The sequence below is a fragment of the Bos mutus genome, chromosome 17 (assembly GCF_027580195.1).
Source record: "Bos mutus isolate GX-2022 chromosome 17, NWIPB_WYAK_1.1, whole genome shotgun sequence".
Lineage (NCBI taxonomy): Eukaryota > Metazoa > Chordata > Mammalia > Artiodactyla > Bovidae > Bos > Bos mutus.
Genome location: NC_091633.1, coordinates 32,413,957 through 32,430,180, shown reverse-complemented (window position 1 = coordinate 32,430,180; position 16,224 = coordinate 32,413,957). Strand labels below are relative to the sequence as shown.

General features: G+C 47.9%; 1 protein-coding gene across 6 annotated transcripts in view; it reads right to left on the bottom strand.

Moving 5' to 3' along the window:
* Positions 1–16,224, bottom strand: part of FNIP2 (folliculin interacting protein 2) — a 127,905-nt gene that overhangs the window by 58,626 nt on the left and 53,055 nt on the right. For all 6 annotated transcript variants that reach the window (XM_070386442.1, XM_070386444.1, XM_070386445.1 and 3 more), the window contains 4 exons: positions 8,336–8,462; positions 3,633–3,752; positions 1,371–1,471; positions 317–388 (listed from right to left, as the gene is read on the bottom strand). In XM_070386442.1, coding sequence (XP_070242543.1) covers positions 317–388; positions 1,371–1,471; positions 3,633–3,752; positions 8,336–8,462 — 420 coding nt within the window. The remainder of the gene's footprint in view (positions 1–316; positions 389–1,370; positions 1,472–3,632; positions 3,753–8,335; positions 8,463–16,224) is intronic.

Here is a 16,224-nt window from a genome sequence, read left to right as displayed (position 1 = left end):
ATGGGGACTCGTCCTGCTTCACATCTCAAAAAGAGTCACAAGGAGTGACACGATCCAGAAACAGCCACTTGGAACAATGGGGGGTGGAGGGGGGGACAGCCCAGAAACAGCCACTTGGAACAGTGGGGGGTGGGGGACACCCCAGAAACAGCCATTTGGAACAATGGGGGGTGGGGGGCACACCCCAGAAACAGCGACTTGCAACAGCAGGGGTGGGGGCATACCGCAGAAACAGCCACTTGGAACAGTGGAGGGTAGGGGCACACCCCAAAACAGCCACTTGGAACACTGGGGTGGGGGGACACCCCACACTTACTTGTTTGTACTCCCACAGAAACTGCCCATCCTGGCAGAGAAGACTTTACTAACCATCAGCTGTGGAGGAGAACTGGAGGAAAAGACAAAAGAACAGAGCAGGAAGAGATGCTTTTTTGTTTGCTTGCTTTTATTTCTACTTTTTCTGAAGCTCTTATTCATTTCTATATTTTATTTGACAAAGAATGAGACATGTATTTTTCAAATCACTGTATCAGTGGGGTGCCTAGATTTTTTTTTTCTAATTTTATCATTTTAAAATCCCAAGGATGTTAAAACCCTAGAAGAGAGACATGGAGACATTTCTGGGGGCCACTTTCCTTGGGAGCAAGTATTTCAGATGAACAAACTTCGCTTAGCAGGAATCTTTCAAAGTAGAAGTTTGTTTTCTCTCAGGTTACATTTTTCATCTGTCACATGGCACAGGATGAACAGACAGAAGGTTAGACATGCAGAATGGGGAAAGGCTTTCTTTCATAAATCATATAGCTTGTGCCTCAAGCAAGCTAAATTCTGTTCTGACATGCAGACAATGGACATATTCTTTAATGGAGTCGCATTTTGTTTTTTGCAGAAGTTTTTATTCTAGACACCATTCCCTGGAAACAGAAATAAACTTGCCATTCATTCAATGATTTTTTAAAAAATAAGAAAAAAATATGTACCTCAGTAAAAGGAAAAAGTCATGACTAAAATTTTAATCTGAAAATGGAAAATTTATGAGATTTTGAAAAACTTAAAATATTTGAATAATTCTGATAGAAAGTGTTGCTGCTACTAACCTAGCAGATAGAAGACTTTGGTATGCATTTTTCACTTACAGTACTTAGTTAAAGCTTAGGATTTTGTTCTGCTAAGCTGATTCAAGGTAAGAGTTATGTAGGAAAAGTCTATTTTAACTGTTAAAGATAAAAAATGCATAAAAAATATCAAGTGCTAACAACATCAGATGACAGTCTATTGTTTAACTATGTAAGTTTTTTTTAAGCACGTTTGAATTAGGAGTCAGCATCCCCATGCTATGTTTCACACGTGGTGGCGGTGCCAGAACTCACCGTATGTAGTGAATCTTCAGGGTAGAGCCTTGGTAGCTCATGGCGACCGAGCCGAACATCATCTCCCCGAGCATGTTGACATCAGAGGCAGGCCGCGTGTACTATCGGACATGAAAGGAACCACCACAGTGTCATGCACAGTGTGACCGAGAATAACGCTCAGCTTGTTGGTAATTAGACCTGTTTCTCAAAGCAGCATCTGATAGCTTTACAACCTTAGTGACTGTAAAAATGGTGACTGCCTACTTTTTTCCCCCAAATAATCACTAATGTTCATGATTTCTTCTTTACACATGATATCCTCACACAGGACCCAAGCATTTTACTGAAGCTCATTTTTAATCTTTTTTATGAGAAGCAAAGGTTTTCCTCATCTCCATTTACAAAGGCTAAGAAGAAAGACTAGGTGATGGAAGAGACAGGGTGACTGCTCTCTTGGTACTAAGAATATATTCTGGGAAGAAACAGTCCAGGATTATCCAACCAAAATTAACACTGCTGAACAAAACGCCCCTTGGGGCAGGTGAGGTCCAAAAGATGATAAGACAGTCTGATCCCCCTAAAGTTTTACAAAAATATTTTTAAAATATCTGAACCCTTACCTCTGACCAGTCTTTCGCATCCCTTTTGCCAGCACAGAGGGCTGCCTCTCCCCACAACTATTCACACCGCTCTGATGATGGCCTCGTCTTCTGTGAAATCCAGTGGCCACTTCCCAGTTTGCTTTATTAAATGTCTCACAGTATCTGATGTGCTAATTGCTCTTCTTCTTAAATCTCTGCTTTCCCGACTCATCCCCTGGACAGAACTGTTGCTTAGAGGGCCCTCCTATCACTGCCCACGTCCACAACCACTGCTGTGATTCTGGTTCTTCCCGACATGTGGGAACCCCCACACCTTCATCTCTGGACCCTGACTTGCCTGGGGCTCTGGAAGCCAGCAGCCAAATGCCTTCACTCACATGGCACAAAATCTGTATATTGTGAAATATGATGGTATGTGAGTGGGTGCATTTGAATAGAGGATGCTTAGCTCCGACTGTAAATGCTGGTGACACACGATAAGGAAGATGGATGAGTGTCAACCAAACCAGAAGCACCCACGTGGCCTGACCAAAACCAAACCACCACCTCCCGTGACTCAGGCCACCAGCCAGATCTTGGCTGCTTTGCTTTCTACTCAAGCAAAAACGTGGCATCACCCTTAACGCTCCCTTCTTTTAACTCAAAATCCACACACATACACATATATATTCACACACAGAAAGACACATACATACACCTACTTACACGTATTTGCAGAGAAGGAAAGAGAAACAGCAATCAATCCATCTAATTTAATAGGCTCCCTTCTTAATACATGCAGACAGAACTGACAGGCTTTCACGCTCTTCATTAATAACTTCGACCCACCACCATTTCTTAATCTGCTTTCTCTTGAAGCTCAAGGTCCACGTGCGAATTGTGATTCTCAACTCACTGCTAATTCACTCTGCACCATTGTAACCACACTGCTCTGAGACCTGGGATTCTGTCAAATATGGGTGGACACGACCATCCTGGCCGTGAAGAGAACAACGTTCTATACGCCTGTGGTTGCTGGTACCTTCCCTGGGTTTGCTGTTCTAGCAACATGGTAGAAAAACTCACATGACTAGAAAAATAAAAATAAAAACTGATATATCCTCCACAAGTAGTACCCTTCTGCAAGTCATATTTATGAAACAACTTCCCTTATGCCTGGTTGGCCAATATTCTGCAATAACCCTTATCCTCTGCTCACACACACACACACACACAGACAACATAAAAATGCTACCAGTCCTCTATTCTTCACACTCAACTTAGGTCTTGCCTTTCCATCTGCTCCTATAAGAAGCTTTCTTCCTTCTACTGGCAAGAGCTATTTTCTCAGGATGTCTGCCCGCATCCTGAGACTCCTCAGAACTCTTTTGACAAAACTGGAAAATACATGCATTAGCCAGTTCTGACAACCGAGCAAGCAAAACAGGAGGGATCGCCTCCTTTGTAATATTTCTTCTTCGTTTGGTCTGTGTTACACTGGATCCCCACCGCTCCACTTTTCTCTAGTTTTTATGGAGAGATAAAAGCCAAAGCACTGACCTAAAATACCTGAGACACATTTTTGGATCTGCAGTCTCCTACTGCAGGAGTGGGCGCCTCCAGCACCATGATCCCCGTGGGGAAATGACAGTAAGTGACTTCAGCCCTAGGGCTATTGCGTTCACAGGGGCGGCTTTACCTGGTACTTGGGAAGCTGCTCCTTGGCATGTGGCAAAGATCCCCCTGAAGGGCCATGAGCAGCAGGGCCGCCTCCTGAGCAGCTTTTGGCTGGCACTTTCGCAGGGAGGTCCTCCGTTCTCTGAGTGAAGAGGGAGAGGCAGGGTGAACACACCAGCACCAAGTGTACCAGGCTCCCCACACACGCTCGCTGGGGAGCCCTTCCTTAAACCACTCTGCAACCAAAGAGTAGCCCCTACTTGTCGCAACTAGAGAAAAGCCTGCATAGCATCGAAAACCCAGCACAGCCAAAAATATAATAAATAAAATTATTTTTAAAAATCCATTCTTTGTTTTATTATTATCATTTTTTTTTTTTTTTGGAGGTATGGTGCAGCTTCAGGGATCTGAGTTCCCCAACCAAAGACTGAATCCGGGCCCTGGCCATGAAAGTGCTGAGTCTTAACCACTGGACCACCAGGGGGTTTCCCAAGAATATTCTCTTTAAATAACGCAGCTGTTATTGAAGTTTCAATTTATACTTGAAAATCATCGATGAGACCTGACCTCTGTTTTGATTATTAGAGGATTTTGGAGTACTTTGTAGAGTCATAGATTAGAATACCGATGAGCATACAGCCCTTGATTCAAATTTAAATTTTCACCAGGCAAAAGGAATTAGGAAGGCAGAAGGATTCATTTGGAAAGTCCAGGCATGTGCTTTCATGACACACCCTTCTGCACTGCTTCAGAGAAAGTCACGCGGTCGGGCTTGTGAAAGATGAAGACAGAGCACTGAACAGAGGCCCCTATGATCACCCAACATGTGACGCAACATGGCCTCCAGAGGTCAGGGCTCGCGGGGCACGAGCTACACACATTTCCTACATGGAGTCCAGGGCTGCTTTCTGTGACAGTGACACAGAGGAATAAAGATACACCTGTCCTAATGTTTCCCATCCTCCTGTGCCAAGACACACTCCCCGCCAGCAGACGCAGCCTGTCCCCTCTGTGATGCGCGGTTTCTATCCTCAGTCTTATTTGCTTTTTGTGTGCAGCTTTGCTTGGACAACCATGAATGCAACTGCAGCTTATCTAATCTGCAATGTGACAGTCACACTGGTGGTCGAATGCAAATGCCTGCAGTCATGTGCCTGCTGCCAACTGCTGACGCTTGGTGCCTGTCAGTGGGGAGGGGGAGGGGGGGGAGAGGCTGAAGATGGGGAGGGACGGAAGGGGAACAGGAAGCATGTGTCCCCAGTGGTCACGGGCAGGGATGGAGGCCCAGGATGTGGAGTCATCCCTGAGCAAATGCACACCCTCAGTGGTCTCTTCGGGTCTGCCCGCTGCTTCATGCTGCTGAAGCCAGGAACATGGCCCTGCAGCGACACACGACCCACACCTGTCCCACACCACCAGGCCCTCTGGCCAAGCCATCCGCGGGTGGTGACAGCACCCAGTCTAGTGAGCAGAGCCCAGACTGCACTTGTTCGGTAGGCTCAGACAGTTTCCAAGCCTACCCGGGCCCAGCTGCCTCTGTAATTATTAATAAACGAGCACTTTCCGGGACACTTCTATTGCACACCCCAGGGTCATCACTGCCCCTACAGACATGATTCTGGTTCCTTTTTCCAACCAGTGAGAATTTTTTCCCTCTACCTGTTACCACCATCAAGAGCCCAGGTGACAGAATGTGGATGTGCAAATATACCATCTGTGCAATACCTTCAGGGAAATAGGAAATTATGTGGGAAATCAGGGGGAAACCGCCTGCTGTTCACCAAACAAAGGGCCAAATACCAGCTCACCTGAACTTAGGTACGAATCTACCATGAAAGCCTCAGGGAATATCTGAGAGACTTCTCATCCCCCAGTCCCCCGCTTACCTAACAAGCCTGACAACTACTGTAATGATTAGCTACATGGCCGACTTCCACGTGAGAGCACCATGGGATCTGCCCAGCTAAACTGCCTTTAACTAAACACTTCCTTCCTGTAGAAATGACCTTATGAGAAGCAGGAAGAGATCTCAGCCCTGAAGAGACGTGGACTGTGACATAAACTATGCAGTTACTTAGCTGCACATTCTCTAAAGTGCCAGGATTCAGTCAATACAGGTGGCAGGTTACTGAACATGAACAGAAGGAACAGAAAAGGGTTTAGTTTGTAGACACCTGAGTAACTGCTGAAAGGCGACCAGTCAGAAGCACACTGGACAGCCATCCTGAAGCCTCACAGGGAGGACCAGACTCTGCTCCCACCAGACACGTTGCTCTACCTTTCCCATTCTGGTTCCAAGGGATCAAGGGCCACTCTGTCCTCATTTTTACCACCCCCAGAGGCCCCACGCCTCATCCCCCCACAGCACCACCTCCACCATTACCACCAACCTCACCATCATCATTACCAGCACCATCTCCCCCAGGACCACCATCTACATCCTCATCACCCTCACCACTACCACCACCATCTCCACAACCAACCCCACCATCATATTACCACCACCATCCCCGCCAGGACAACCATCTCCAGCATCACCATCCCCACCATCTCCACCAGTACCACCACCACTACCATCATGATCACCATCTCCACCACCATCACTCCATCATTACCACATCTTCACCATCACCACCACCAGCACCACTACCACCACCAGCACCTCCAGCACCACCACCATCATGATCACCACCACCATCACCATCTCCACCACTATCACCTCCAGCACCACCACCACCACCATCACTATCATCATCATCTCCACCATCACCACCACCAGCACAATGACCATCACCTCCAGCACCACCACCACCACCATTTCCACCATCACCACCACCAGCACAATGACCATCACCTCCAGCACCACCACGACCATCATCACCATTTCCACCAGCACCACCACCATCACGATCACCACCACCAGCACCACTACCACCACCATCACCTTCAGCACCACCACCACCACCATCACCTCCAGCACCACCACCACCACCACCATCACTATCATCATCATTTCCACCATCACCACCACCAGCACAATGACCATGACCTCCAGCACCATCACCACCACCATCACCATCTCTACCATCACCACCACCAGCACAATGACCATCACCTCCAGCACCACCACCACCATCATCACCATTTCCACCAGCACCACCACCATCACGATCACCACCACCAGCACCACTACCACCACCATCACCTTCAGCACCACCACCACCACCATCACCTCCAGCACCACCACCACCACCACCATCACTATCATCATCATTTCCACCATCACCACCACCAGCACAATGACCATGACCTCCAGCACCACCACCACCACCATCACCATCTCTACCATCACCACCACCAGCACAATGACCATCACCTCCAGCACCACCACCACCATCATCACCATTTCCACCAGCACCACCACCATCACGATCACCACCACCAGCACCACTACCACCACCATCACCTTCAGCGCCACCACCACCACCATCACCATCTCCACCACCATCACCTCCAGCACCACCACCACCACCATCACTATCATCATCATCTCCACCATCACCACCACCAGCACAATGACCATCACCTCCAGCACCACCACCACCATCACCATCTCCACCATCACCACCACCAGCACAATGACCATCACCTCCAGCACCACCACCACCATCATCACCATTTCCACCAGCACCACCACCATCACGATCACCACCACCAGCACCACTACCACCACCATCACCTTCAGCGCCACCACCACCACCATCACCTCCAGCACCACCACCACCACCATCACTATCATCATCATCTCCACCATCACCACCACCAGCACAATGACCATCACCTCCAGCACCACCACCACCATCACCATCTCCACCATCACCACCACCAGCACAATGACCATCACCTCCAGCACCACCACGACCATCATCACCATTTCCACCAGCACCACCACCATCACGATCACCACCACCAGCACCACTACCACCACCATCACCTTCAGCTCCACCACCATCATGATCACCACCACCATCACCTCCAGCACCACCACCATCATCATCACTATCATCACCTCCACCATCACCACCACCAGCACCATCTCCACCACCATCACTCCATCATTATCACATCACCACCATCACCATCTTCACCATCATCATCTCTATCATCATTACCATCTCCACCATCACCACCACCATCACCATCATCACCTCCATCACCACTCTGCCCTCCACTAAAAAAAGAAAATAAGTAAACTTCCTGGGTCAAGCAGGCTTGAGACATAGGCCCTTTTGCTAGTACCCTGAAACCCTGTGGTGAGGAAAGCTCTCCACTTCTGTTTACCCCAGTGCTATGTAACACCTCTCACTATCTATGGTAAATACCAGACCTTCTCTTCAGGCAAATGCTTCATGAATTTTAGAGTTCTTAGTTTTCTCATTATACAGCACATATTTGGCATCAAAAACCTATTGGATTGTGACTCACTAGCAAATTCACTTCTGGTAACATCTATAGTAGCTGCTGAGCATCTGCATGATGACTGGCTAACAGTCTTACCTGTGTGTATGAATAAGTACTCAACTGGGGTGGTCAAGGAACCTCTGCCCCTGTTTCCTCTGAATCACCAATGAAGCTGTATGACAGCCCAGACAGCAGATGCTGCACTGACCAGAGAGATGGTTAAAGCACAGATGCAAAAGAGGAAAGCAAAACCACATTTCCTACCTGAGCTGCCACCTCCTCCATTTTGTGAACAGCTTTAGAATCAAACAAGACTTGTCTGCCTCTCCTTTCACAGTCCTGGTAAACGATCAGGCGAATCTCATTCAGGTCCAGCTCTGAACATGACCAACTGTGGATTAACAAGAGAGAAAGGAGTAATGTTAGCAGCAACACTCAGGCTGGTCACAGGAAGACGAGTCTCCCAGCCGGCACACATGCGCATATGGAAGACACCAGCATGTGAGATCACGCAGACGGGGGCACACAGCCCTGGCTGCAGACTCTGACAGCCAGTGCCCGTGATCAAGGCTGGGAGCGCTGCTGAGATAATAGATCATTGGAGAGAAAAATTCTCCTTCCAAAGCAACTCTGGGAACTGCCCTGGTGGTCCAGTGGATAAGAATCTGCCTGCCAGTGCAGGAGACACAGGTTCAGTCTCTAGTCCGGGGAGATTCCACATGCCTTAAGAGCAACTAAGCCCGTGCACCACAACTACTGAGCCTACTGAACCTCAGTGCTGCAACTCCTGAAGCCCGAACGCCCTAGAGTCCATGCACTGGAACAAGAAGCCACTGCAACAAGAGACCTGTGCACCGCAACCAGATCCAGCACGATCAAAAATAAATAAATAAAAAAATTTTTAAAAAGCAAACTCTGCTCAAAGACGGCAGGCAGGAGTGGCACAGGTGTGTGGAGACAGCTGACCCGGATGCCTGGGTTCTGGGGGGCAGCACGGCCGAGGCTGGAGGGCCTGGAGTGTTCCCACCTCTGCACCATCGGACGGGAATCTGGAAGCAGTCAGGAGAGCCCTCGCTCCTCCTCTCCTAGCCACCCAGTCTCAGGCCAGTCGGAGAGGAAAAACATCACCTGGAACTTATTCTTTTCTTCTACTATGGCTGGTTCTAACATGGAAGTTTGGAAAACCAAGTGCATCGCTGCACAGAAGCTGAATTGCTGACAATGACAATCAGCCATAAAGGGAGCGTGTTTTTTCCTAAGCAAACCAAAAGCCACCGAGACAAAACGGCTCCAAACACAGGTTCATTCTTCAGCCACAAGTGAAATCAGAACTCGAAGACTAAGAAAGGGCTGCACTGCTTTGGGCTCTTCAGTTACAAGTCTGTTAATCCATTTGTTCAACACAGATCTGGGCAACTGTGGTCACTGTGCTCCAAGCTAGAGGTTGAGCATCTGGTTAACTAAGCAGGCTTGATCGCTGCCCTCAGGGTGGATATGGTTCAGTGAGGAATACTGGGCGAGTTGTCATCTATAAATGTGTAACTACAGATTGTCCAAGTGCAAGAAAGAAAAGGATGTGATAAGACTCATATTTTCAGGTTTAAGCAGTGGGGGAGGGCAGGGAAGTCCCTAGGATTTAAGGAAGACAGAGCTGGAGAGGCAGGTGGGAGACAGCAGGCCAGCTCATCTCTGAGGACAGCGAGTGGCCAAGGCCAACAGGTCCATAAACTCAGTCTACACTTTCGAGAGGTTGGTCCACGACTAGAGGGGAAGCCGGGCTAGGGCAGAGTAAAACTAGAGGAAGGAAGGCCAAGTAGAATTTATTCTAAGAGTTCAGGGCCTTCAAATGAAGGCTAGTGTGATGGCAACTGAGGCAGGGGCAAGGGGGGACAGATGCTGGCGGCAGGTACATCCAGAGGCAGAACCGACACGGTTCCGTGTGGACGGAGGCCAGCGGGGTGCCAGCTGCTGACAGCACTGACGTAAGAGGGCGGGGCACAGATGGAGAATTAGAGGACTGATGGACAGACAGAGTACACTGTAAAACTAAGAGATGGGATGGCAGAGCCAAGTCAGACACACATGGTTTCAGATTCAAACTCTCTGAGATCCCATTTCTCCATCAGCATGAGAGTATTAACACCAAGCTCACAAAGTTGAAGCAGGGATTACGTGAAAGTGTTTCACACAGAGGCCGACACAGCTAAGTGCTCCAGAACAGCGGTAATTTCCTGAAGAACTGTTGATGTCGCAACGTTTTAAGGACATCACTACAGTGTCTAGTCCCCAACCACAAACTGCACATCACTGGTCCTTTTCTTTTCAGGCCCTGGTAATAATGAACACGTGCTTTTCAGGGAGCAGATTTGTTGTCATAAATTGTAGCCCCCAAAGCATCAAGTTCTGGTTGCACCTTCTCAACAACCCAAGCTCTACGCAGCCAGGCCCAGCATTGATCCTTCTAGTTTTCATACAACATGGCGAGTTTGTTTCAGAGATCTTTTATCTCCCACTTTCAATCCAGGCCTGGCTGGTCAGACACATTCCCTGACCCCAACCTGGGCTGCGCAGCTGGGACCTGTTTTTTGCCATCACGAGCTGAGAGCCGACCTGAGGACAGGGACACAGGAGGAAGAAGAGGGGAGTCATCAGCTAGCCATTCCTGGGGAGCACAGCTCCTGGAGCCAGTTCTCTGTCACCCCAGCTCAACAACTCCCAATGCCTGTAACTCAAACCACAACATTTTACACAAAATCATTGTTAAAAACATCCTCTGCAATTACTAAAAATACAGCACACAGGCTGAAGTCATTAAAAGTGAAAACTGACAAAGATCTAATTATCTTGTATTTTCTTGTTCGATCCATTTTGCCCCAAGAACGATATTTTGCCAAGACAGCATTATCATTTACAGAGCAACTTGTAAATTATCATTACAGAGCAACTTGTTCAGCCCTTATTTTTGAGAGGTAACACTGACTCAAATATCAATCAAACTGAGGACAGCCCCTCTGGAAGAACTAAAATTTCATAAAGACCCTTGTGGCGCAGCTGGTAAAGAATCCACATGCAATGCAGGAGACCAGGGTTTGATCCTTGGGTTGGGAAGATCCCCTGGAGAAGGCAAAGGCTACCCACTCCAGTATTCTGGGCTGGAGAATTCCATGGACTGTATAGTCATAAAGAGTTGGACAAGACTGAGCAACTTTCACTTTCACTATCAGTTCAGTTCAGTTGCTCAGTCGTGTCCGACTCCTTGCGACCCCATGAATCGCAGCACGCCAGGCCTCCCTGTCCATCACCATCTCCCAGAGTTCACTCAAACTCATGACCATTGAGTTGGTGATGCCATCCACCCATCTCATCCTCTGTCGTCCCCTTTTCCTCCTGCCCCCAATCCCTCCCAGCATAAGAGTCTTTTCCAATGAGTCAACTCTTCGCATGAGGTGGCCAAAGTACTGAGTTTCAGCTTTAGCATCATTCCTTCCAAAGAACACCCAGGGCTGATCTCCTTTAGAATGGACTGGTTGGATCTCCTTGCAGTCCAAGGGACTCTCAAGAGTCTTCTCCAACACCACAGTTCAAAAGCATCAATTCTTCGGCGCTCGTCTTTCTTCACAGTCCAACTCTCGCATCCATACATGACCACTGGAAAAACCACAGCCTTACTATGGTTTTGACTGAGCAATGTCTCCGCTTTTGAATATGCTATCTAGGTTGGTCATAACTTTTCTTCCAAGGAGTAGATCAGATCAGATCAGATCAGTCGCTCAGTCGTGTCCGACTCTTTGCGACCCCATGAATCGCAGCATGCCAGGCCTCCCTGTCCATCACCAACTCCCGGAGTTCACTGAGACTCACGTCCATTGAGTCGGTGATGCCATCCAGCCATCTCATCCTCTGTTGTCCCCTTTTCCTCCTGCCCCCAATCCCTCCCAGCATCAGAGTCTTTTCCAATGAGTCAACTCTTCCCATGAGGTGGCCAAAGTATTGGAGTTTCAGCTTTAGCATCAGTCCTTCCAAAGAACACCCAGGGCTGATCTCCTTTAGAATGGACTGGTTGGATCTCCTTGCAGTCCAAGGGACTCTCAAGAGTCTTCTCCAACACCACAGTTCAAAAGCATCAATTCTTCGGTGCTCAGCCTTCTTCACAGTCCAACTCTCACATCCATGCATGACCACAGGAAAAACCATAGCCTTGACTAGACAGACCTTTGTTGGCAAAGTAATGTCTCTGCTTTTGAATATGCTATCTAGGTTGGTCATAATTTTCCTTCCAAGGAATAAGCGTCTTTTATTTTCATGGCTGCAGTCACCATCTGCAGTGATTTTGGAGCCCAGAAAAATAAAGTCTGACACTGTTTACACTGTTTCCCCATCTATTTCCCATGAAGTGGTGGGACCGGATGCCATGATCTTCGTTTTCTGAATGTTGAGCTTTAAGCCAACTTTTTCACTCTCCACTTTCACTTTCATCAAGAGGCTTTTGAGTTCCTCTTCACTTTCTGCCATAAGGGTGGTGTCATCTGCATATCTGAGGTTATTGATATTTCTCCCGCAATCTTGATTCCAGCTTGTGTTTCTTCCAGTCCAGCGCTGTACAATGAAGAGTAGCCCCCCCTTGTTGCAACTAGTGAAAGCTCAAACAGCAACAAGACCCAGGACAGCCAAAAATAAATAAGTGAAATTATTTTTTAAAAAAAGAGTCAGGTATGATCGGGAACTTTAAATGGTTCAAAAAAAGGGAAAAAGAAACTACACAAAACCAACAAAGCCCACCACGACGATAACAAAGGCTGGCAAACTCTGTCCATCCGCCCAGGAGCTCTGAGCACTGGGTGCTGGCTTGACCAGGTGCTATGAGAGACATCAGGAAGAGAAATCAACAAGATCGGTGCCCACCTCAAAACACAATCTGAAGAGGGAAGGTCAACATACAAACCAATCAGCAAATGCTGCTTTCACAGGAATATAGACAAACATCCCTAGAAGGAAGGAAAGGTTGAGTTCGCCTAGTAGGGGTGAGAAGTGGGTCCAAGTCACAGATGACATGATGCCTGGGACATGGGTTACCCTTCCGGAAAGACCGAGCTCCCACCTAGTTTGGTCACTTTCACTGGAGGTGACTTTGGGAAAGCATTGACTCCAGAGCTAAGCCCTTCCAAAATGGAACCCTCACCCGCCTCACAAAGCTGTTGGGAAGACAGAGAATAAAGATGAAAGTACTTGCAAAACTGTAACCGAGAATCAAAAGTGCGTTCAGATACCCAGTCCTTTAGCTGAGATCCTTGGGGCCAGATGTTTCAGAATTCAGACTTTTTTTTTTAATTTTCAAAAGACATTTATACCACAGATTATATAACAACTTCTCCAGGGTCTGAGTTGTAATCAAACCCCAACACGAAACAAATTAATATTTCACCAGTCCAAGTGATGACTATTCAAGTGGATTATCGAGAAACAATAGTCTTATATATAGTTCAGGTGGGTTCCAAAGGTTTTCTTCAGAGATCTCAGGATTCAGGGACTGTAGGATAAAAGGTTGTTGTCCAGTGTGATGTTGCCATGCCTGAGGATAGGTCAGTAGTCCCCCCCAACACCCTGGATATGAGTGGTTCCAGCAAGCTGGCAGCTGGGGAGGCTGTTGGTGGCTGGGAGTATGGTTCCCGCCAAGACAGCACTATGAATGACTACGCCGGTCACAAGCTCAAACCACAGTCTTCACCAACTAGGTTCCCACAGCAATGACGGAACATCATGAGTCATCATACAGCCTATTTGGGACCTACAAACAGGGAACTATGAGACACAAGAGGAAAGAGAACCCTGTCCCTCCTTCCTGAGCTCAGGGTCATGTCAGATAGAACTCTGAAGCAGGTGGAGTCTGTGTGGTGCCCGTGGTGCTGCCACCCACAGCCCCCAGCCTGGGCCACCCTGCGTGGCCCCGGGCAGGATGGAGCATCTGACCCCCGGCAACCTCCTCAGCTCCAGCCTGGCACCCCGTCTTCATAAGTGATGAGCTGCAGCCAGAATGACCTCCAGGCCCTCCGACTCTGACACAAACCGTCTACCAGGTGTGTGGTGTACAAAGTATAACAGGTGTCCTCAGCCAGAGAGGACAAGAGAAAACAAAAGCCACCTTCGTGGACTGACCTTCATGACTGCATGACCCTGGCCTTCCTGGATGGGCTCTGCACTGTGATGCAGAAGCAGGCTTCTCAGCACAAACACATCTCTAACTGACAGAATGGTCCAAAAATGTTGGCCAAATATGAAGGTGAAAAGTGCAAGTTCTCTCAAGGCTACAGAGACACCAAGCGGGCAGGAGTCACCGAGGGGCCCTGCTCCAGCCAGCATGCCGCCCGGCTGGCTTCCCAGATTCTGTTATTATTAACAGGGTCTTCTTTTCCTCCTCTTTAAAAACTCACAGAATCTCTAACCATGACTCATATTTTCCAAAAGGGTTCTTTTAATTCTTAAAAGAGAACTAATTCTTTTTTTGTATCTAGAAGCTACAAATTATCTGTATTTTTTTTTTTTTGAAAAGAAGCTTTGCGATCCATCCCCAAGCATGCATTAATTCAGTATTTCCTGAGCTAATTCTTTCACGCTCTTGACAGCATAACCCAAATCATCAACACGCATCTCTGTGTTCCAGGAGGGCTGAGATGTAACTTTCAGCTCTGCTCAGAGCTACCTTGCATCAATATGATTGCATATCTTTTTCTGAACGTAAGGTTTCCCATCCTCCCCTCCACCCAGGGAAACTCTCTACTCATAACAGATAGGTGAATGAATTTCAAACAGTCAAGACACAGCCTCATGTATGAGGTATTCTACATCCATTTAACTTGCACACAGATAAGGAAATAATTCTTTTTCCCTAGAGGCTTCTCAAGGTCAATTTTCCTAGATTTTCAGAGGTTGAAAGTGTAACTCTCCATAAGATCTTTTGTTTACAAAATGGGAAAGTCAAAATAAACAGAAACTGTCCCTCCTTTGGGGTATAAAATATTATACCTATTAAGAGATGGGTATAGGTGAGTAGGTGGGGGAGCAGTCAACAGAGTAGTGCTGAGGACTGGGCTGTGGGGCAGAGGCCAAAATAAGGGAAAAGAGGGAGTGGGAAAGAGAGCGAGAGACATGGCGGGAGGGGTGCTAACACAGAGACTCACATACTCTTTGACCTAGATATTCCACTTGTAGGAATTAATCCTACAGATCAACTCGCATTGGTCCAAAATGGTTATGTACAAAAAGCGATGCACAGCAACACCATTCAGAGCAGCAAAGGACCAGAACAAAGCGTCCGCGTGGGATGGCACGTCCCTACAATGGGGGCTACACGGACACGACCCCGAACGGGGATGCTCCTCAGGCAGTGACACGGTATGCATTAGGACGCCCCTTTAACTGGAAAAAAGAAGTATAGAGTACTGTGTATAAAAAAGGGACAAAATTCTGAATTTCACTGTATTCCCATAGAGTCTGTCTACAAGATCTGTAACTGTGAGACTGGTGGTATCTGGAGTAGGACGCTGGTGGTTGAAAGAGAGGAGCAAGCGGGTCCCTCCCCACAGAACAGAGTGAGTCCCCCGTGCGAACACCACCCCGTGCACCAGTGTCAGGGCCACAGAGCAAGGGGTCTGCAGACCCTGGGCCGGCAGCCTGGCGCTCGCCCTCGCCCTCCGCCTCCTGCCCACGCGGCCCACCTCCCTCTGCGCTCTCAGCATCCCCACCTGCAGAATGGGGGTGGCAGTGGTCCGCACCTCATGAGCGCTGTTTTGAGGATTATCTCTGCTTATCACAGAGCCAGGCAGGCTATGAGTGTGTGCAGGTAGGTGCTAAGACTTCGTACTTTTTCAATATTTCACCACGACTGCACTCTTTCTTGAAAAACTAATGAAACAGGAATACAACAGGAACACTGTTTCTTTTAAAACCCATCAAAGAGTCTAGTATTGCCTTAAGACAAATAACCTTAATGACAGCTTGCTCTATAAAACTTCTGGTAGCTGAAGCCCGAGGCAGTGGGTGGACTTCCAAGGGAAACCATCTTACTGAATTATAAGCAGTCCGATTCGGTTTCAAATATGTAGTCCGGCCTCGTGTGTGTTCAGTTGCTCAGTCATTCTCTCTTTTGTGACCCCATG